This window comes from Neophocaena asiaeorientalis, unplaced genomic scaffold (assembly GCF_003031525.2).
Source record: "Neophocaena asiaeorientalis asiaeorientalis breed wild unplaced genomic scaffold, Neophocaena_asiaeorientalis_V1.1 scaffold166, whole genome shotgun sequence".
NCBI lineage: Eukaryota > Metazoa > Chordata > Mammalia > Artiodactyla > Phocoenidae > Neophocaena > Neophocaena asiaeorientalis.
In genome coordinates, this window is record NW_020174933.1 from 2,325,920 (window position 1) to 2,350,502 (window position 24,583).

The following is a 24,583-nucleotide window of genomic DNA, read 5'->3' on the forward strand; positions in this document are numbered from 1 at the left end:
GCTCCATTGGACTGCCTTTGCTCCTTTGTCAAAGAACACCTGACTTTATCTGTGGGTCTATTTCTGGGCTCTCGATTCTGTTCCATTGATCTACTGGTCCAATCTCTCACCATTATCACATTGTCTTGATTACTGTAGATTTACAGCAAGACTTTAAGTTGGATAGTGTCAGTTCCCCAACTTTGTTCTTCTCCGTCAACACTGTTGGCTATTCTGGTTATTTTTCCCTCTCCAACTAAACATTAGAATAAGCTTGTCAATACTCACAGAATAACTTGCTGGGATTTTTACAGGGATTGCACTGAATCTGTAGATCAAGTCAGGAAGAACTGACATTTTGCCAGTATTGAGTCTTCCTATCCATGAACACAAAATACCTATTTAATTTTTCTTAGATATCTTTCAAAGTTTTGTAGTTTTTCTCATAGAGATATTATAATATTTTATTAGATTTATACCTAAGTATTCCATTTTGGCATGTTAATATAAATGGTATTGTGTTTTTAATTTCAAATTCCACTTGCTTATTGTCCGTATAGTGGGAAGCAATTGACTTTTGTATACTAAATTTGTATATTGCAATAACTGCTTATTAATTTTAGGAGTTTTTGGTTGATTCTTTCAGATTTTCTACATAGATTTATAACGTCATCTATGAACAAAGACAGTTTTATTTCCCTCTTTCCCATCTGTAGGCCTTTTATTTCCTTTTCTTGTCTCAATGCATTAGCTAGGACTTCCAGTACAATGTTGAAAAGAAGTGATGAGAGGGGATGTTCTTGGCTTGTTCCTGATCTTTGTGGGAAAGCTTCAAGCTTCTCACCATTAAGTATATTAGCTGTAGGTTTTCTGTAGATAATCTTTATCAAGTTGAGAAAGTAAACTAAGACTACATGGGAACTAAGAGTTTTGTGGGGTTTTTTTTATCATGAATGCATGTTATTTTTTCCAACACAATTTCTGTATCTATTAATAGGATCATGTGATTTTTCTTTTGCTGTTGATGTGATGGATACATTAATTGATTTTTGAATGTTGAACTAGACTTGTATACCTCGAATAAATCCTATGTGGTCAAGGTGTATGATTCTTCTTATACATTATTGCATTCTATTTACTAATATTTTCTTGACGATTTTTATATCTACGTATAAAGAGATATTGTCTGTAGTTTTTTTTTCTTGTAATGTCATCATCATATTTTGATATAAGAGTAACCGTTTCATAAATGAGTTAGGAAGTATTCTTTCTGCATCAATCAGCTGAAAAAGATTATAAAGAATTGGTATAGTGTCTTCCTTAAGAATAAGTGAGGGAATTCCCCGGTGGCACAGTGGTTAAGAATCCACCTGCCAATGCAGGGGATACGGGTTTGAGCCCTGGTCCAGGAAGATCCCACATGCCATGGACCAACTAAGCCCACGTGCCACAACTACTGAGCCTGCACTCTAAAACCCTTGAGCCACAACTACTGAGCCCTCATGCCACAACTACTGAAGCCCACGCACCTAGAGCCAGCTTTCTGTTGGGAAAATTATTAAATGAATACATATATATATTTAAATACAGTATTGCTATTACTACTTTCAACAATCTGTTAGGTCAATTAAGAATAAGAAAAAAAAAGATTTTATTTTAACCACTCATTCTCTGATGCTCTTCCTTCCTTGCTAAAGATTAGAGTTCTTGACCTATATATTTTCCTTATTACTGCAAAACTTCTTTTAACATTTCTTACAAAGCAGGTCTACTGGCAAAAAATATCCTGAATGTTTGTTTGTCTGAGAAAGTCTTTCTTCTTCACTCTGAAGGGTAATTTTGCAGGATATTGAATTCTGGGTGGTATAGAGTCTTTTTTTCTCTCAACACTAAATACTTCACTCCAGTTTCTTCTTGTTTCCAGTGGTGTTTTGAGACGTTGGATGTACTTCTTATCTTTGCTCCTCCATTGGTAAGTTTTTTCCCTCTGGCTTCTCTCTGGACTTTTTAATTTTCTGTACCTTGAAAATGATACGCCTATGTGTAGGGGTTTTTTGCATTTATTCTGCTTGGTGTTCTCTGAACTTCCTGGATCGGTGGTTAAGTGTCTGACATTAATTTGCAGAAATTATCAGTCTTTACTGTTTCGAATATTTCTTCTATTCCTTTCATCATGATTCTAGAGAACTTCTGTAGGTGTCCTACAGCTCTTAGGTACTCAATTCTGTTATGGTTTTTCTTTCAGTCATTTTTCTCTTCGCTTTTCACTTTTGCAGGCTTCTTTTGAGATACTCTCAAGCTCAGAAACTGTTTGCTCAGCGACGTCCCATTGACTAATAAGTCCCATTGACTAATTAGTCCCATTGACTAATAAGCCCAAAGGCATTCTTAATTTCTGTTACAGTGTCTTTGATCTCCAGCATTTCTTTTTCCTTCCTTCCTAGAATTTCCACCTCTCTGCTTACATTGCCCATCTGTTCTTACAGGCAGTCTACCTTATCCATTGGAACCTTTAGCATATTAATCATGGTTGTTTTAAATTCCTGGTTTGCAGTTGAAAGTCTGGTGGGCCTGGATTACCTGTAGATACTATTCTGCTCCTTCTTCTCTGTGACATATAAAATTACATCTACATACATAATGGAAAAATGTAAATAATTATATGAATAAATGTAAATTAATTACTCCACTTATACAGTATACATAAATTATATGTGATTATTTATAAATTATACACAATTATATATAAATTATATATGATTATATATAATTACATATACATATAACTATATATATATAGTTTTATATATATAGTTATATAAAAGAGACAAATAAGGAGCAGAATTATGTCTACAGGCAACAAAAGCACACCAGATAAACAGATAAAAATTGAGATGAGCTTCCTTGTACGCTTGGGAAAGGAGGGTGGGTCAGCATAGCTTTTGTAGCTTCAGGGTCCTACAGCAACTTGTTCTGCTGTTTTCATCTAGTGTTCAAAACCAGGCTTTTTGATTATGAGATCTATTGGCTGTTTCCCTGCCCCACTTTCACCTGGTCCTTCTCTATCCTTTGCCCCTATCCACCCCCCTGCTCAATCTGAACTGGATTCCCAACAATTTCCCTCAGAACAGGGCTTTGTCAAGAAAAGAGCCTTATTTGGTTAGTTTCACAAGTCCATAAGCCAAGATTGCTCTAGAAACATCCATCCTTATCACAGTACCCTTGTTCCTTCCTAGTGTTAGCTTCTAGTTTCACAATGGCCCACCATGTCTTCTAGTGAGTACCTGTTACCAGTTTTCAGAGACAGCAGAAACCATGTCACCTCCCCTACACTTCCCTCCCCTACACTTACTGATACCAGAGGTGGGGATAACTTGTCACCTAGTTTGCTTTAGATATTATATTGTCTGTGGGTTTCAGGTTTTGCCGTCATCATAGGTCTGTTTTTATGTGGAGATTCAAGGAGATTAAAAACTATGCCTCCCTAATAACTTCTCATTTCTCCATAAACTTTTTAATAATAATAAGGTGGGTATCTCTGAAAATGACTAGTTCCAAAGAACAAAAGCCCAACTTTTCAATTCTAAAATATAGAAACAAAAATGTCATTCATATAAGGAGTGTGCAGTAAATATCCATAATTATGAATAACTATTTAAACATATCATCAGATTTAATGCTTACATTTTCTGCAAGAAAATCTATGCTGGAATTATGAAACATTCTCTTTCAGGCACAGATCAGCCTGAATAAATATCCTAGGAAAATGAAACAGTCTTCTGAAAAAGTAACTCTTGCATTTGATTAGAAGGTTCTGTGCTTAAGGTTTTTCTGGGATCATTTCCAGGAATATGTATATAATTTACAGTGACTGACTACTCAATGCCAACAATAATTCCGTTCTCCCAACCTTTATAATAAATGCAGGAGACACCAATTTGAGGGGTTAAAAAAAAAGGCCATCTCTCATTTTCTACCAATGAATGTCAAATCCAGATATATCTGCATGAAACACATCTGCACCCAGGCTTAGATAGTTTAAACGTCAACTGAAATCCACAGTTTTGACTCTTTGCTCTTACAGAAAATTAAAAGTCTATTTTATAAAATAAATTGCCCTAAGACTAGTGGTTGCCTTTCAAATTTAATAATCCATTAAATCTTATGAATCACTCACTAGTGCTTCATGCTAAAAAATAAGAAAATAAATGAGCTTTACCCAGGTCCTCAGGGAATTTAGAAGCTGGTGTATGGTACCTGGGAGTATACATACTTACATATTCAGGGAGAGAAGATGCTGTGGATGTTACACAGAATTAAGTCCAACTAACAATATAATAGAAATATAAATAAATCACTTAAGAAAAACAGAGAGAAAAACAGCCCAGAGGAGGGACTATTTGAGATAGGCTTTGAAGGGCAAGGAGTATTTCACCAGCAGGAAACGTAAAGGAAGGACGTACAAGTCAGGGAGAACAAAGTAAAATGGAGATATGAAAAAAAACTCACACAGTAGGGAATCATCAAGTAATCTGAGTAGGGGAAAGAAAAGAGTATTTATGTTGTAAGAACTTTAAAAAAAAAGTTCAGATTGGTTTACTGGACTTCAGTTGCTATTTTATTCTACGCTTGATAAACTACTTCAGTATCTCATCTTAAATACAAATTTTCAGATAAACCGAAAAACAATAACAGAGCACGACAACAACAAAAATGGTTGAGATGGTCAGTTCACTATGTCAACAGTCACAACTAGATAGCCAAGTATCCCTGCGAAGAATTAACCAGTTTATTTTTTTTCCAAAAATTTTTTTCAGTTTTTTTTGAGATATAATTGACATGCATCACTGTGTAAGCTTTTACTGAAGTATAGTTGATTTACAATATTATATTAGTTTCAGGTATACTAACATGGAGTATACTAGAGTGTTCCACGTATGTTCACTTCTAGGATTTTATGGTTTAAGGTCTGACATTTAGGTCTTTAATCCATTTTGAGTTTATTTTGTATACAGTGTGAAGAAATGTTCTACTCTCATTCTTTTATAGGTAGCTGTCCAGTATTCCCAGCACCACTCACTGAAGAGACTGTTTTTTCTCCACTGTATATTCTTGCCTCATTTGTCATAGATTAATTGGCTGTAGGTGCCTGGGTTTATTTATTTCTGGGCTCTCTATGCTGCTCCATTGATCTATGTGTCTCTTTTTATGTCAGTACCATGTTGTTTTGATTACTGTAGCTTTGTAGTATAGTCTGAGGTCAAAGAGCATGACACCTCCAGCTTTGTTCTTTTTCTTCAAAATTGCTTTGGCAATTCAGGTCTTTTTGAGTTCCATATACATTTTAGGATTATTTGCTCTAGCTCTGTGAAAATTTTATGGGTATTCTGATAGGGATTGAATTAAATCTGCAGATTGCTTTGGGTAGCAGACATTTTACGAATATTATTTCTTCCAATCCATGAATGGAATATCTTTCCATTTCTTTGTACCATCTTCAATTTCCTTCAACAGTGTTTTATAGTTTTCATAGTATAGGTCTTTCACTGCCTTAGTTAAGTTTATTCCTGGGTATTTTATTCTTTTTGATGCAATTTTAAACAGGATTGTTTTTTGTTTCCTCTTTCTGAGAGTTCATTGTTAATATATAGTAAGTGGGGTCGGAGTGTTTGCTGGGCTCAGGCTGTGGCGTGCACTGGGGCAGTCACAGGCAGCCATCTCAGCAGTTTTCAATCTGCCCCCTCCACCCTGCTTCAGGAGCAAGCCAGCACAAGCACACTGCTCACAGGCAAAATTCAGGCTTCCCATAGCCCTCTTTTGAGTCCCACCAGCCCTCCCACCAGCCAAAGGGGTTCATTTTCCCTGTGTCAGACCCCAGGGCTGGGGCATCCAATATGTGACAGGAACTGCTAACTCCCCAGGGCAAATCTCCACCCGTGTATCTCTCTTTTCCTCTGAGTCCCCTCCCAAAGGCACAAGGTCCCAACCTGATCACTTCTCTTCCCTTCCTACCCGATTCCATGAGGATCTTTCTTATAGCCTTGGCTATACAGGAGTCTTTCTGCCAGTCTGCAATTAGTTTTCAGTGAGAACTGTTGCACATGTAGATGTATTTTTGATGTGTTTGTGGGGAGAGGTGAGCTCCACCTCCTCCTACTCCTCCATCTTGATCTATTTCAAGATTAACCAGTTTAAATGAATGCCTAGCCTATTTCCGTGCCTTGACTGCTACATGACATACCTAACTAGAGCATGAGGAGAGTTCATTTTTAGTACTGGAAACCAGCTCTTATATTAAAGGACCAAGATAACCATAGCCAGTACAGTGAAAAATAAAAACCCAGCTAACTAATTGGCCTGCCTTGTTCTAGGCACGACAAAATTCCAGAAACCACAGGGAAAACACTAAATATTAAAATTCTTATTAAGTTCTTTTTAAGAAGAATATTTTTCACAACTGATACCTATTGTGGTAATTTTCACAAAGAGAATGCTCAATAAACACTTGTCAAATTAAAAATAATTCTAGGCAGGGCTATAAAATGCATAATGTTTTGTCACCCACCATTACAATATTAATAATGTGACTTGGCATTAAATTACTATAATAAATAAATCATATGTATACATTGCTCAATGTTATTCCACAGAGTAATGAAAGGGGTACTGTGATATAAAGGGAAGAATCAGGGACTCGAAGCCAAAAGACCGAGGTGTTAAGTGTGAAAAGCTATTGACGACACTTGCTTTGAGTCATAGGAAGCCTTTGGCCTAGTACCTGCCCTCTACTAGCCCCCATGTCCTCATGTGTACAGTGACTATAACAGCAATAACCATGCACACATTCTCCTATTGTGACAATTACATGAAATCATGCAGGTCAAAGGACTCTGTAAACTAAAAAGTGCTACACAAAACATTATTAAATTGACTGTTTTCTGGTTGATTTTCTACCCCCAGAAACATCTTCATTTCCTCTCTTTCCTTTATTCTACACAGTCATCTATCAGCACATCCTCTAAATCCTACAAGTCTATTCTCAACTCCCCCAAGTTTCCCACCACCATTGCTTCTCATCTGAAGACCCAGCAGCTGCCCTGCAGACTTCTGCAGGCACCTTCCACCTGCTCTCACTGCTTCTAAACTTACTCGTTTCAAAAGCTTCTAATCTCTCACCAGAACCCAACCATGCTGGCAACTTGATCTCGGACTTATATCTTCCAAAACTGTGAGAAATAAATTTCTGTTGTTTAAGCCAAAAAAAACCCACAAAAGCCTCTAATCCACAGAAGAGCTAAATCGAATATTTACTTAAATATTAAATCAAATTATATTGCTCACCTGGTCCAATGGCCTCCCTTTATACTAGGAAGGAACCTCAATTGCTAACCAAGGGCTGACAGGCCCTTCACCTTTCCTCACCAGTGGCCCCATTCATGGTACTAGAGCTGCAGTGGCTTACCTGTTTTTCCTTAAACAGTCTGCAAGCACATTCCTAACGAGGGGCCCTTGCATTGCGTGGTTCTTTCCAGAAAGGTCAAGAACTTAGTACTTCTCCCTCCCTCACTTCATTCTGCTCAAATATCACTGCCTCAGAAAGGTCTTCCCTAAACACCCTTTGTGAAAGGGTGAGTCCTTGCCGTATCGCTCTCCACCCTGTTACTACTCTGCTTTTCTTCACAGCCCTTATCGGTTCTAAAATTATATCACTTATTTACATTGTTTACTTTTCCCCTACTATATATAAACAGCACGGGGCAAGGACTTTGGCTATTCCTGTTAACAATCGCATCTGAGTTATTTGCAAAGAGTAGGGGCTCAACTGAAACTTTGCTTAATGAATAGGGAAAAGACTGTTCAATTTCCTTTAGTTTCTGTTCCATAGAAAAGAGCAGAGTGCCCATAAATAACTTCAATGCCCCTATTAAAACCCGAATGTTTGAGTAGCCTGAAAAGGCTTTATCCCACCTTGGAATTCGAAGTGGACTCCAAGAAGCAAAGTCTGTTGCCAAACCCTTCTGCGGCCAAACACAGTTTCTGCTGTTCTTTGTGGATGGTTGCAGTACACTGCAGAACCACTTCATCATCCTGCAGAGGGGAGGAGAAGAGAAAAAAGTGAGATCAGTCTAAATCAGATCCACAAGGTTATTATTTAATGCTTTTTAAAATCAGAGAAAAATAGGGACTTCCCTGGTGGCTCAGTGGTTAAGAATCCACCTGCCAATGCAGGGGACACAGGTTCGATCCCTGGTCCAAGAAGATCCCTCATGCCACGAAGCAACTAAGCCGGTGAGCCACAACTACTGAGCCTTCACTCTAGAGCCCATGAGCCACAAACACTGAGCCCACGTGCCGCAACTACTGAAGCCAGCACGCCTAGAGCCCGTGTTCCACAACAAGAGAAGCCACCACAATGAGAAGCCCGCACACCGCAAGGAAGGGTAGCCCCCGCTCGCCGCAACTAGAGAAAGCCCACGCGCAGCAACCAAGATCCAATGCAGCCAAAAATAAATAAATAACTTTTAAAAAATATTATTTTAAAAATTAAAAAAAATAAAATCAAAGAAAAATAAATATAAGAACAACTGTCCCCAAAAAAGCCAAAGAATCAATTCCTAGTGTACTTTTATTTGCAAAAAAAAGATAACTGGGTAGGGGGAGGTGGGAGAAGTTATTGCTATTCAAGGCAATCAACAGCTTTTTTTTTTTTTTACTGTCATTACTGATCCCCAAAGGCAACCTGCATGGAGAAAAGTAAAATACAGGATTTCCATGTTAGCGCTGTTACACACTGCTTTAAATCATCGAAACTATCAAAAAATGGTCTGACATATTCCTAGGACATCAAGTATTATCAAGAATGGAACAGATTCTACTAGCAAGCACATACACATCGTTCCAAAACTGACACAGGAAAACAGGTCAATAACAGAGCTTCTGGGTTCAAATCAACCTGAAAAATCATCTTAGCTCAACCACACATTGGCAACTTGATCATCTTTGAAATGATCCTGGATTGCTTAAAAATGTACAGAGAGGTGATCTGTTAGTTCAGTCCTCTGCAATCCAACACTTGGTTTCCAATCAATTGCAGGGTTACAGGAAAAACTGTACAAGGGAAAGATGATCCATGGGATGACTCAGTACAGGCAGCATGAACACGACAAGATGCACGGGCTTTAGAATTAGCAACAGCTGGGTTCTTACCCCAGTTCTGCCGTCTACAAAATGAGGAGGGAAGTGAGATCAACTAACTTACACAGTGACTGACATACAAAAGGCCCTAAATCAACAAGAAATGCAAGATATCATTATCATTTTTTAACAGATTCTAAGTGGCAAATGCCTAAAAAGTCTAGCCATTTATATTTTGACATTTCAACCTCAAAGAAACAGGATACTTAACAGAGGAAAAAAACAAATATACTCATCGACCCTTTTAATTAGAATCAAAGCGAAAAAGGAATATGAGTACATGCTAGAAGATGCTCACCATGGTAGAATACTAGAGTGGAGGTGATAAGATACAGCAAATATTCAAAAGCAGAAAACAAGGCTTTTTGGTTAACCTAAAGAATATGCTATATCAACTGGAAAAGTGCAGCTGTAATTTAATACAAACCCTTATCATGCTATATATTTACTTTATTTCCTACGTGGTAGCAGCAATACCTAATAGCTGGCTCATAGTACTGGTCACAGCCAAGCCCAATCTCTTAATAATTAGCTCCCAACTCTCCCCACAGTGCTCAGTGATTTCCAGTGAGTATTCAATTGTTACGTTTTAAAAGTCAACTGCTAAAAAAAAAAGCACTATTTTCATATAATGAGTACATCTGAATATTAATTCATGTTCAGCATGGCTATAATAAAAATAATGAAATACCTCTGTTGCTTATATAATCTGCAAGATCAAAGATACATCATGTTTTCCAAATAGGTGGTATAGTAACAAAGAACTGAATTGTCCTGATGTGCTCAATGCCTTCCCAAACCGCCACAGTCTTTTGCTATCTTGTCTCACCCTATGGAACTAACTCTAGCGAGTAAACTACACTCTTGGGTAAGATAGGTTCCTTTGGATACTGGAGGCTATCTAAACACAGTTAGTAAATACTTACTGTAATGTACTAATTAAGGACGTTTTAGGAATGAGAATAAGAAAATACAGCAAGGTATAAGGCAGGTGAGAATAACAGTGCTACCCAGTAAGCCCGAAAGAAGAGAAGGTGTACCATATTTACCAAAAATATAGTGTATGCCAGTCCTGGCATTAATTTATTTAATCCTCACAATATCCCAGTAATATACAGATTATCCACAGATATACACATGAGGAAAATAAGGCTCAAAGTAACTTGTTACTCACAGAGGGCTGAACATACTTATTTCTAAGAACTGGTCATTAGACCTAACTTATTTGAATGTAAAAGTCCTCAACCCCACACTGCTTCCAGAGGCTCAGTTGATTTTTTAAGACACTTGTTATCTAGAGAAGTACTTCTCAGTCTTTAACATGCATCCTTTCACCTGTAGGTCTTGCTAAAATACAAGGTCTTGGGTAGATTTTGCATTTCTAACAAGTGCTCAAGTACGAGGGGGATTCAGAATGGGTCCCCGAAAGGATATGGATCCCAGAAAAGATGTGAGAAGTCTTTTATGAGAGTTTGGAGGCAGTCAGTAACAGATGAATATTAAAATAAGTTCGTGGACTTTGGACAGAACCAGAAATGAGAGCACATTTCTGGAGATGCTCATTAATATGTGATACAAACCAACTATATAAGGGAAACGAACCAACAATGTACTGAACTACTCTATTAAATTAATAAAACCAACTCACTTGTGCAGTTTCCTTACAATTTAGTGCCCAGGCATTGTGTGATGAAGCGCCTGGCCACGAAGCAACACCGAGTTCAGGGAGCTCTGCCACGCCACTAACAAGAGAGCCATGACTACAGCTTTCAACTATGATCCAACTTTGATGGATTCTAGCCTGACACACTTATAAGGCTTTTTCCAGTTTATCTGGGAGCTGTTTCTATTTTACATTCCAGTAAATGAAGAGTTCCTTTTTGACTGAAAGTGAAATATACTGAGCACTGATGGACCAAACACCAATCCGCAAACACCCGCCTATTAATTAACCCATCATTCATCTAAAAGCACAATGTTTTCTCCAGAACCACTGTGGTTGGAGAGCCTACTGACTATGCATTTTAAAAATTCTTGGGCTTCCCTGGTGGCGCAGTGGTTGAGAGTCCGCATGCCGATGCGGGGGACACGGGTTCGTGCCCCGGGCCGGGAGGATCCCACATGCCGCGGAGCAGCTGGGCCCGTGAGCCATGGCCGCTGAGCCTGCGCGTCCGGAGCCTGTGCTCTGCAATGGGAGAAGCCAGAACAGTGAGAGGCCCGCGTACCACAAAAAAAATAAATAAATAAAGTCCACCATCTGTATTGTATCCAATGCTATCTGTCAAGCAGGTCAGATTAAACTCCATGGAAACCAGGTGCCCAATGAAAATAAACATTTTACTTAAAACCCAAGGGAATCATACCACCGTTCAATTTAGACCACTGCTCCATAAACATATGTTGGATTGAATTCCTTTTGTTAAATGCTCCTGTATTTTTCCTATGACCTTACAGCTCTTCAGCACAGAGATCAATTATTTACGGGGGGAAAGCCAGCACTACAATACTGCATTCCAGGCAATTTTGTGAGGCGTAAATAAGACATGATTTCTCTAACAAATGCTGCCACGTCTGCTGTAACAGTACAAAATGGAAAATAATTATCAAATAACACCACCAACAGCTCCTCTCAAACATTCATTTATCACTGAAATATTTTCTGAGGACATAATATGTTCTAGGAAATGTTCTAAGCCCTTGAGATGATTTACGAAATAAATCAAAGATCCCTGAACTTATTAGGCTTACATTCTAGCAGGGAATAGAGACAATAAACAAAAAGACAATAAGTTCGTAAATTATGTTAAAGGTGAAAAGTCTATGTTAAAAAAAAACTGGAACAGGGTAAGGGGCTCATAGTGCTGCTGTGGTGGAGAAGATTGAAATTATGAATAAAATTAACGGGTTTCATTGAGACAAAGACTTGAAGCAGGGAAGGGGCATGAGCTATGTGAGTATCTGCAGAATGGGCAGTCCAGGCAGAAGTAAGGCCAGTGAAAGCCTCTCAGGCAGAAGAGTATCTGGCATGTTCAAGAAACAGGGAGGATGTCAGCGCAGCTGGAGTGGATTAACCCAGGGGGAAGAGGATGGTGGGAGACGAAGTCAGAGACAACAGAGCCTGATCAAGACAGGCCCTGAGCCCAGCCTAAAAGCCAAAAGCCTTTGGCTTTTACTGAGGGACAGGGAGTCTGTGCCATAAATAAATGAAGAGCTAAGTACTATTATTATGCTTTTGAGTATTAACAGATGAGAAGAGGCATTGTGAGAGTAAATCCCTATTACCCAGCAAAGTGGCTGAACAGGATTCAAATCTGGGTCCACCTGACTCTATAACCTAGACCCCTAACAATTGTGCTGTACTACCTCCTACAATGATATAAAATCCCTGCACTAACAGTCTGGCTAGAAATCTACCCAGAAACTAACCCTAGTATAATCCCCTGGTTTCCATTCATCAAATATGTTTTAGCGATGTGGCTATAGGTAAAGTTACTATGTGCAGATTTAACTGTGTTAAAAACAAAACCAAATGAAAAACAAAATCACATGAAAAACAAACTCACATAAAATAACAAGGAAACTTCTTTGAATCGAGGAGCAGCAGGCAATGGTGAGGTGAGAAAAAGGTTGTCTGTATCATTAGTAGGTAATTAAAATTTAGTCAATGATTAAATTTTCGATTGAGAAACGGCTGTCCAAAGTAGTGCTACTTACTGGATTTTTAGGAAAGGAGAGAGAAAGGTAAAGCAGAAGACAGAGATCAATACAGACAGAAGAGGAGGAAGGGACCTTTTTAACTTCCATTTCAGAGATGGAAAAATACCTATTTTTCTGGGCTATTGTAGAAAGAATGAATGTATTAACATCTACCATATCCTTCAGAACTCATGAAAATACTTGATAAAATTAAGTTGTTGGCTCTGAACTCAGCAGAGCATCTTCCTCTTCAATTAACTGCTTTTCCACTTTTCTTATTACCCTAAAACCTAGGAAATAGGAGTGGTGGCGAACCAGGATGGCAGAGGATGCCCCCAGGGCAGGCAAAGGAGGTGGCACTCTCTACAGGGAGCTTCCAAACTGAAATGAAGCCCACAAAAAGCTGGCCTGATTTTCAGTATCACCATGTACAGGCAATTCTAAACTCTGTCAGAAAATACAGTTCTACCCACCTGGCTGCCTGCCGCCTCTTCACATAGACCACATATCCGAGCTGCTAAAGCACCAGCAGAAAGCTATGCACACGCATGCACACACACACACACACACGCACACACACATACAGCAACTGGTATATTAAACAGCACAAATAATTTATAGATGAAGATACAATCCTGTAATCTGATCCCAACTACAGAAGAACGGACGTAGATCAGAACTGATGCACCCATAAGACCACATGAGGAAGCCATTTCAGCATTACGACATGTTGTATCCCATCTACTCTCTTGTGAAATTTTATTTCCAAATGCGTGGAAAAACTTTGAAACTGCCCTCATGAATATCACCCAAGACAGTGATGGCAAACTATATGTCTTAGTAGAAAGTAAGGAAGAAGTAAAAAAGTTTCCCAGAGACCACTAGGTAAAGGAAATTTCTTTGTTCTTAGGTTTTATTTTTTAATTTCTCTTTTAAAGATTTTTTTTGATGTGGACTATTTTTAAAGTCTTTATTGAACTTGTTACAATATTGCTTCAGTTTTATGTTTTGGTTTTCTGGCTTCGAGACATGTGGGATCTTAGCTCCCCGATCAGGGATCGAACCCTCACCCCCCTGCACTGGAAGGCGAAGTCTTAACCATTGGACCACCAGGGAAGTCCCTGCTCTTAGGTTTTAAATCCTCGAAAATAAGCACATTTCTGAAATATTTTAAATAACTTTTAAATTAGAATTTTAAAAGATACAGGAAAATAAAGAGCCTAAAATAGCTTGGACAACATATGAGGTCATCATCATAAAAATAGAAGCAGTTACAAAAATTAAGCATTTAAGTTGACCTTTGTCATAAGGGAATTGACATGCAAGTGAAAAATCAGATCAAGAAAGACTGAACACATTGCAGACATTCTAACTCAGTATCTGTTTCACGTGAGATAGATTAAAGTTGACAGATACAGTCACCAACAATAACATCAACAGAAATGTACCTTTTCCCCTTTTCCACTTGGAAAATAGCGTGCATAAAATCTGTGTTCCTAGCTCTGAAATGATCTGAATTTCCTACTTGGCACTGAAGATTGCCTCACATGTAAAGATGAAATTCATCTTAATATATGTGCTGAGTATGAGACTGTTACCCTGACTTTCTCACACCTATACATGGAATACACCCACAGAAAGAGCTAGTAAAGAAAATCAGTGCTCTTACTTACACATAAAGCATTGACATCACACATTGAGACAAGCAGAGTAACTAACTGATCACTCAATAATGTCTCCCTGTCACCTGGCTGATGCTCAAGCAAGTATTAAGAGACAAAAGAGAGTGCCGGATGGACTGGCCCCTTAGGAGTCCTTCTGCAATTACACCAGAGAGTGTACCTATTGTACAAAGTATCACTTACATATGATGCTTCTATGAAAAATTAAGTGTATTTATTCATATTACTCTGAAATACTTAGTAGCTATGCAGAACAGATGACCCATATTTAACTATAAAAATATGTGTATGTTATACATAATATATTGCTTGAGATTTTGCATATGCATATTTTAGAATATTCAAAGTTCTGCTCCTCCTGTCTGCAGAATGGCAGAGACCCAGGGAGAAAGCTGTAGAGCTTCTCAAAGATCCACACCAGACGTGAATGCATAAACCACATTAAAGTCCTGAAGAGCAGACAACTGTGTACGAATTGTTGCAACATTTTAAGGAAGGATAACGGAAAGATTTTATGTAAAGGAAGAATGCTGAAAAGACAAAAAAAGATGGAGAAGTAAGTTTAGAGGCAATTTTCAAGATCTAAATCTATATATCAATAACTCTTTATTTCAAGACAGGCAATTTCTAACTCTTGAGGACACTATGCTTTCTTGTATTACATATACACAGACTCTCTCCCTCTCTCTCTCTCATATATACAAGTCTGTGACCTCCAGTAACTGTAATTCTCTTGTTACCGCACAACACAAGGACACATTTTCAAGACTGATCAAAAAAATAAATAAATAACAGCCATCTGGACATATACATATTATACCACCCACTGGAGAATAAACACCAAAGAGTTTTTAGCAAAAACACAGAGCACGAAATAATATTATTCATAGAAACTATTTTACTCTTGTTTCTGGGATATGTTTTGATACGTACCTCCCCACCTGCATTTTTATGCAAGGGTTTCATAGCTCACACTGTATGGACATAACATTTATCTATGGATTCAGAGGCTTGCTTTTGAAAAACACAGGGAAACATGAGCTTGCGATTTCGGCCTCCAATTTACTGCTGTAATTGGCAAACTTATTAAATTCTGTTCTTGCTAATTATAAATATTTAATTCTGTTCTTGCTAATTATAAACGTAATTCTTTAATTAAAATGGAGGTTACCATGCAGCGCACCAAAACCTCCATATTTTTATAGGCTTTCAATAAATCTCCTCACTTTTCTTGCAATCTGTGAATATTTCAGCTGAAGGCTTTTCTCTGACCTGGGAAAGAATCAACGAACCACCAAACTATACTTGAGCATTAAGCTATTTCTGATAAGAGTCAGGTTGTACATATGCACTCCAGAAAGTGAGCACAAGCAAAACAGCAATTTTCAGGCTTTCTGCTGTTTTCACTCAGCTTAACCCAAGTATTATAAAGATCAGCAAAAGGTTACTTTGTACTCGAAGCAAAATCATGATACAAATATTAGGACCGGCTTTTGAAAAGCTTGGTGCTGAGCTCACAAGTGCCAGTTCAAGGGGTCAAATATAATGGATGGAAAATACAAAAGTTACCCAGATAAAGTGAGACACACAAAGTATCTGTTACAGAAATCTTGTGTTTGTGCAAAAAGAGTCCCCTAGAGCCCAATTAGAAACTCAGTGTCTCTATCTATTAGGTGGAAGTTATATAATAATGTTATGTAATAACAAGTTTTATAAGAGTTAGTATAATAAGTTACAGAGTAAGAATTAATATAGTAAGTTATATATTAATAATAACTTGCCCACTATACATAACTATTATTTAATCATTTGTAATACTAAATAATATGAATTAAGTAGAAAACATTACTTTTGGACCAGACTCACTCAGAGTTTAAATCCCAGCTCTCCAGCTCTCCTTTTACTAGTCACTGTGACTGTCAGTATTTTCATCTACGAAATGAGAAAACACCTACCTTACACAGTTGTTGCATGCAAGGGATTAAATTAATCAAGCATCTAATATTTACAAAGTGCACAGGAAAGGGTGCCCAGAATATAAAAGATGATTAATAATTGTTATTTCATCATTCCTATTTTTGTAAGAAGTAAATTCACAAGTCATGACCACCAACATAGCAGAACAAGTTCTTGTACCCATGGAGGTTATACTCAAGGAAGAGAAAAATAATAAGTAAATGAATAGTTTATAAAATTTAACATCAGATAGTGATAAGAGCCAAGAATACAAAAGGACAAGGTCAAAGATATCAAGAGTAATGAAGGGGATTATATTAGAGGTTGATCAGAATCAGTCTCTCTGATGAGAAGACAATGAACAAAGATCAGAATAAACTTGGGAGTGAGCATGTGGAATATTCCAGGCAGAGAAGGGCAGCAAACACAGCAACCCTGCACTAGGAAAGGGTCCGGTGAGTGAGGGGCTGGGGGGATGAGTAGAAGAAACAATGGCAGAAACTTAGCAGGGCTGGATCCAGAGGGGCTTGTAGGTCATGGGAAGGACTCTGGAGTTTGGTCCAAGTATGATACTAGCAATCTACAGCTTTAATGCAATCCCTATCAAAATACCCATGACATTTTTCACAGAACTAGAACAAATAATCCTAGAATTTATGTGGAACCACAAAACACTCAGAATTACCAAAGCAATCCTGGGAAAAAAAGAACAAAGCTGGAGGTATAACCCTTGCAGACTTCAGACTACACTACAAAGCTATAGTAATCAAAACAGCGGGTACTGGCACAAAAACAGACAAATAGATCAATGGAACAGAATAGAGAGCCCAGAAATAAATCCACACACCTACAGTCAATTAACCTCAAAGACAAAGGAGGCAAGAATATACAACGGAGAAAAGACAGTCTTCAACAAGTGGTGCTGGAAAAGCTGAACAACTACATGTAAAAGAATGAAATTAGAAGATTCTCTAACACCATATACAAAAATAAACTCAAAATGGATTAGTGATCTAAATGTAAGACAAGACATCATAAAACTCCTAGAAGAGAACATAAGCAAAAAATTCTTTGATATAAATCGTAGCAGTATTTTCTTAGATCACTATCTCAAGAAATAAAAGCAAAAATAAAAAATGGGACCTAATCAAACTTAAATCATTTTCCACAGTAAAGGAAACCATCAACAAAATGAAAAGACAATCTACGGAATGGGAGAAAGTATTTGCAAATGATGAGACCTACCCAAAATATACAAACAGCTTATACAACTCAATATCAAAGAAACAAACAACCCCATCATAAATGGGCAGAAGACCTAAAAAAACACTTTTCCAAAGAAGACATACAGAAAGCTAACACGCATATGAAAAGGTGCTCAACATCACTAATTATTAGAGAAAATAATGCAAATAAAAACTACAATGAGGTATCATCACACACCAGTCAGAATGGCTACCATCAAAAAGTCTACAAAAAATAAATGCTGGAGAGGGTGTGGAGGAAAGGGAACCCTCTTGCACTGTTCGTGAGAATGTAACTTGATACAGGCACTATGGAGAACAGTATGGAGGTTCCTTAAAAAACTAAAAATCGAACTACTATATGATCCAGCAATTCCACTCCTGGGTATCTATAAAGAAATAAATGAAAACTCTAATTCAAAAAGATATCTGCACCTCAATGTTCACAGCAGTAGTATTTACAGTAGCCAAGACATGGAAACAACCCAAGCGCTCATCAACAGACAACTGGCTTAAGAAGGTGTTGTGTGTGTGTGTGTATGTATATACATACGCATATATACATATTTACATACAATATGTATACACACACACGTGCACGCGCGCACGCACACACATACTGGAATATTAGCCATAAAAAAGAATGAAGGATTTCCCTGATGGCGCAATGGTTAAGCATCCGCCTGACAATGCAAGGGACATGGGTTCAAGCCCTGGTCCGGGAAGATCCCACATGCCACAGAGCAACTAAGCCTGTGCGCCACAACTACTGAGCCTGCGCTCTAGAGTCTGCGAGCCCCAACTACTAAGCCCGTGTGCCACAACTACTGAAGCCCATGTGCCTAGAGCCCGTGCTCCACAACGAGAGAAGCCACCGCAATGAGAAGCCTGCACACCACAACAAAGAGTAGCCCCCGCTCGCCGCAAAAAAAGCCCATGCACAGCAACGAAGACCCAATGCAGCCAAAAATAAATAAATAAATTTTTTGGAAAAGAATGAAATATTGTCATTTGCAGCAACATGGATGGACCAAGAGAATATTATACTTAGTGAAATAAGTCAGAGAAAGACAAATACTATATGATATCACTTATATGTGGAATCTAAAAAATAATACAAATAAATCTATATACAAAAACAGACTCACAGACGTAGAAAGCAAACTTACGGTTACCAAAGGGGAGAGAGAGTGGGGGAGGCACAAATTAGGAGTATGGGATTAACAGATACCAACTACTATACACAAAATAGATAAGCAACAAGGATTTACTGTATAGAACAGGAAATTATACCCAATACCTTGTAATAACCAATATGGAATATAATAAGCAAAAACTAAATCACTGTGCTGTACACATGAAACTAATACAATATTATAAACCAACTATAGTTCAATAATAAGTAAATAAGTAAGAAAGATGAAAACCATAGAGGGTTGTGAGCAGAGGAGAGATGTAACTTATTTCCATGTTAAAAGAATCACACTGTCTGCCATGTTGAGAACACAAATACTATTTGAAAGGTTCTCACTGTAGCCGAAGCAAAAGATGATGGTGGTTTGTATTAGAGTGTTGCCTGTGGAAGTGTTGGGAAGTGGTCAGAATTTGAATATAATTTAAAAGTAGAGCTTACAGAATATGGGATGGAGATAGAGAAGAAAAAGAATATGTTAAGGTTTCAGGCTTGAACACCTGGTTAAATGCTGGTACCATGTCCTGAAATGGGGGCCACTGGGGGAAAACAGTTTGCAGCAGGGGAGGGGCTTGTGAAGGCAAGTTTGGAGTTATTAGGTCTGTGATGACTTTTATCCAAATGAGGTCTCAAGTAGGCAGCTGGATATATAACTCTGGAATTGAGGAAAAATGCCATGGCTGAAGATAAATACTTAGGAGTCCACAGTATGAAAATGTATTTAAAGACCATGATACTAGTCGAGGGGAATGAAAGGGTAAACAACAACTAGAGAATCTAAAAGTGAACCCTAAACCTAGTGTACACGGACATCAGAAGGTTCAGATGAGAGAATTCAATAAAGAAGAATTATAGTGAATTATAGTTAACGGGCTGTAAGGGAGAAGGAAAACCAGGAACCAAGTCAGATAAACGAGCTACAAAGGAAAAAACAGTCCTAGCTGTTTTCTGAGCAGAGCGCTATGCAGAAGCTGAGTGAGATGAAGGCTTAGAATTACCATCACGGTTGGCAACGTGGTGTTCATTGGGGGTCTTGCCAAAGGTCATTTCAGTGGAGTAGTGGGGATCAGATCCAGAACAGAGGGGATTTAGGAGAGAATGAGAGGAGAGGATGTGGACCAGCAGGAATAGACAGCCCTTGAATTGTGCTAAAAAGAGGAGCAGAGAAATGGTACAGTAGCTGGAGGGGGATATAGAGTTAAGGAAGGAAATATCTGGGGGCTTCTGTAATATTTCAGGAAAGCAGGCTAGGGCGAAGAAATGATGGGAGTCGATATTTTAAATGGCTATACAGGGAAGACCTCTCTGATAAAATGCCATTTGTCTGAATGAAGTGAGAGGGCAAGCCATGAAGATATCTAAGAGAAGATGTTCTTGATATGCTTGAGAAATATATTATCATATGTTTATATACTGATAGGAATAATCCTAAAAATACCCAATAAAGAAAAAAGGCTTGTAATTCAGGGAGAGATGGGGTCAGTGCATCTCCGCCCGGGGTTGAGAGCACAGGTGGAGGTAGTGGCCTCAGGCAGGAGCAAGGGTGGGGTTCCTGGAAGGTGACTGATTCAGTGGTGGGAGGATGCAGAAGTTCTCTTCCAAGGGCTTCTGTTTTCTCAGTGGAATAAGAAGTAAAGTAGCAGCTGGGAGTGAGAAAAGAAGACAGGGTTTGAGGAATGCAGGACAGTAAGCTGCCTAGGGAAAAAGAGGAGGGCTGCCAGGATCCACTTGAGGTTAGAGCCCTAAACATTAGATGATACACATTTAAATGAGAGAATGTCTACAAACTCTAAAACACTATGGAATCATGTGATACTATTTTTTTTAAAATGGGAAAAGAAAGATAATGGCTGAGTAGAGAGGATAAAGTGCACTACAAGTATGGACACAGGCTGGGCATGGCAAGTCAAGTACTATGAAAATGCTTGGACAAGTACCCTCAAAGCACTTAAGAGTCCACCGAGAAGAGAGAACAAGTAGATAACTGACTGTCCTAGAGTAAACGTGTACTACAGCACCATGACCGAAAAAAGCTCAGGATGCCGAAGGAGCAGAGACAAGGCTGGATGAGTCACACTGGGAGTACTGTCATGGCCTCCTGCTGTGCCTTTGTCTCTCTACCTTTTTAAAAAAAATTTTTTAATTGAAGTATAGTTATTTACAATGTTTCAGGTGTACAGCAAAGTGATTCAATTATATATATACAGAGAGAGAGAGAGATGTTCTTTTTCAGATTTCTTTTCCATTATAGGTTATCACAAGATACTGAACATACTCCCCTGTGCTATACAGAAGGTTCTTGTTGTTTACCTATTTTATATATTATAGCGTATATCTGTCAAATCTACCTTTTAATGTAACAGACTTCTCTAGAGCTGTTCCCTGTCTGCTATCCAGTTCAATTTATCCCAGTACAACTTGAGGCATATTAGGAAAGGCTGTTACAGTTGCCTTAAAAAAAATGTACTTCCACAGGGTCAAAGTATAAATTACTCTGCAAGTCTTGAAGTAGATGGATGGAATTCCTTATCGGGACCACGATTCACAAAGTCATCACACTTCCTGCTTACAACTTTCTTTTCCTAGACTACACTCTTCAAAGACAAGGACCATGTCTCATTCTTGCTGCACTTGTGACAGCCATCATACCCAGAATATAATAGATGCTCCATAAATGTGTGATAGATGAATGGATGAATTAGAAGGTACACATTTAAAAACAACAACAACAAAACTCTATCCAACATGAGTTAAAAGAGCAGTTTTCCCACTTTTTAGCTGGTTAACCTTGGAATAATCCACTTCAACGAGATTCAATTATCTTATTCATTAAAAAATTACCCTTACCTATGTCATACGATTATTATAAAGACTAATTAAATGAAATAATCTAGGCCTTTGCAAACTGTGAAGTACCATATAATAGTTGGCTATTACTAACATCCACGTAACTGATAACTTAGACTAGGAACAGAGGTCATGAACAAGGTCATACAGCAGCATGGAGAACCAATTAAAGACCTCATCACCTGTAAGAACTTTGCACTGGTCAATATTATCCAGAAAAGACAGACACTGGTATTAAGCAACACAAAGGATAAAACAAATTGTAAAAAGGTATTCACTAGGAGAAATAGATAAACCACATTTGATTTAGACAAAGAAAGTATTAACCTTCCAAAAGTACTCATCAAAAATTTTGTCCACAAACTGACACTTTAAATTCCACTGGTTTCTGATACCCTCTGAAGGATGTTTAATTCAACAACTTTTTAAATTTTCATATTAAACAAAAATTACCTAAGAGGACATTCAATATCAAGCCATCTTTGTATGTCTTTTAAAAATCCAAAAGGGATTTTTTATAAATCTCTCAATGTTAAAATAGTATCACAACTCAATCTTATTAAGTCTTCTTATCATGAAAATTCGGTTCATTCCTTTATTTGCTTTACATGCCTCTCAGGGCAAATATGCAGTTACATAAAAACATCCTGTTCTACCCTTTCCTAGCAATCAAAGGTGAAAAGACTGTATTACAGAAGGAGCTTCAAGATGGCGGAAGAGTAAGACACAGAGATCACCCTCCTCCCCACAAATACACCAGAAATACATCTACACGTGGAACAACTCCTACAGAACACCTACTGGACGCTGGCAGAAGACCTCAGACCTCCCAAAACGCAAGAATCTCCCCCACGTACCTGGGTAGGGCAAAAGAAAAAAGAATAAACAGAGACAAAAGAATAGGGACGGGACCTGCACCAGTGGGAGGGAGCTGTGAAGGAGGAAAGGTTTCCACACACTAGGAAGCCCCTTCGCGGGCGAGACTGCAGGTAGCGGAGGCGGAAAGCTTCGGAGCCACGGCGGAGAACCCAGGAACAGGGGTGCGGAGGGCAAAGTAGGCAGATTCCTCCACAGAGGATCAGTGCCGACCGGCACTCACCAGCCCAAGAGGCTTAGTCTGCTCCCCCGCCAGGGCAGGCGGGGCTGGGAGCTGAGGCTCCGGCTTCCTGCGGACCCCAAAGAGAGGACTGGCGGCATAAACACAGCTTGAAGGAACTAGTGCGCCACAGCTATAGCCGGGAGGGAGTCCGGGAAAAGGTGGGGAGCTGCCGAAAACTCAAGAGACTTTTTCTTGCCTCTTTGTTTCCTGGTGCGCGAGGAGAAGGGATTAAGAGCGCTTCTTAAAGGAGCCCCAGAGACGGGCACCAGCCGCGGCTAAAAGCGCGGACCCCAGAGACAGGCATGAGACGGTAAGGCTGCTGCAGCCGCCACCAAGAAGCCTGTGTGCGAGCACAGGTCCCTCTTCACACCTCCCTTTTGGGGAGCCTGTGCAGCCTGCCACCGCCAGGGTCCCAGGATCCAGGGACAACTTCCCCGGGAGAACGCACCGCGCCTCAGGCTGGTGCAACGTCACGCTGGCCTCTGCCGCCGAAGGCTCACCCTGCATCCGCACCCCTCCCTTCCCCTGGCCTGAGTGAGCTGGAGTCCCCGAATCAGCTGCTCCTTTAACCCCGTCCTGTCTGAGCAAAGAACAAACGCCTTCAGGCGACCTACACGCAGAGGCGGGGCCAAATCCAAAGCTGAACCCCAGGAGCTGTGCGAACAAAGAAGAGAAAGGGAAATCTCTCCCAGCAGCCTCAAGAGAGGTGGATTAAATCTCCACAGTCAACTTGATGTGCCCTTCATCTGTGGAATACCTGAACAGACAATGAATCATCCCAAACTGAAGAGGTGGACTTTCGGAGCAGTAATATATTTTTTTTTCCTTTTTTCTCTTTTTGTGAGTGTGTACGTGATTGCTTCTCTGTGTGATTTTGTCTGTATAGCTTTTTTTACCATTTGTCTTAGGGTTCTGTCTGTCCGTTCTTTTGGGGTTTTTTAAAGTTTTTTCTTTAACAATTATTTTTTATTTTAATAACTTTATTTGATTTTACTTTCTCTTCTTCCTTCCTTTTTTTTCTCCGTTTTATTCTGAGACGTGTGGAGGACAGGCTCTTGGTGCTCCAGCCAGGCATCAAGGCTGTGCCACTGAGGTGGGAGAGCCAAGTTCAGGACACTGGTCCAGAAGAGACCTCCCAGACCACATAATATCAAACGGTGAAAATCTCCCAGAGATCTCCATCTCAACGCCAAGACCGAGCACCACTCAACGACCAGAAAGCTACATTGCTGAACACCCCATGCCAAACAACTAGCAAGACAGGAACACAACCCCACCCATTAGCAGAGAGGCTGCCTAAAATCATAATAAGGTCACAGACACACCAAAAAACACCACCAGACATGGACCTGCCCACCAGAAAGACACGATCAGGCCTCATCCATCACACAGGCACCAGTCCCCTCCACCAGGAAGCCTACACAACCCACTGAAACAACCTTAGCCACTGGGGACAGACACCAAAAACAATGGGAACTACAAGCCTGCAGCCTGTGAAAAGGAGACCCCAAACACAGTAAGATAAGCAAAATGAGAAGACAGAAATACGCAGCAGATGAAGGAGAAGGTAAAAACCCACTAGACCAAACAAATGAAGAGGAAATAGGCAGTCTACCTGAAAAAGAATTCAGAATAATGATAGTAAAGATGATCCAAAATCCTGGAAATAGAAGAGAAAATACAAGAAACGTTT

At 39.1% G+C, this 24,583-nt stretch overlaps 1 protein-coding gene across 1 annotated transcript in view; it reads right to left on the minus strand.

The window, feature by feature from the left end:
• The window catches only part of RYR2 (ryanodine receptor 2), a 510,734-nt gene extending 501,790 nt beyond the window's left edge, over positions 1 to 8,944 (minus strand). Inside the window, exons 1-2 of the mRNA XM_024761485.1 lie at positions 8,870 to 8,944; positions 7,948 to 8,067 (exon numbers count right to left, since the gene is read on the minus strand). Coding sequence (XP_024617253.1) covers positions 7,948 to 8,067; positions 8,870 to 8,944 — 195 coding nt within the window. The remainder of the gene's footprint in view (positions 1 to 7,947; positions 8,068 to 8,869) is intronic.
• Between the last annotated feature and the right edge of the window lie 15,639 nt (positions 8,945 to 24,583).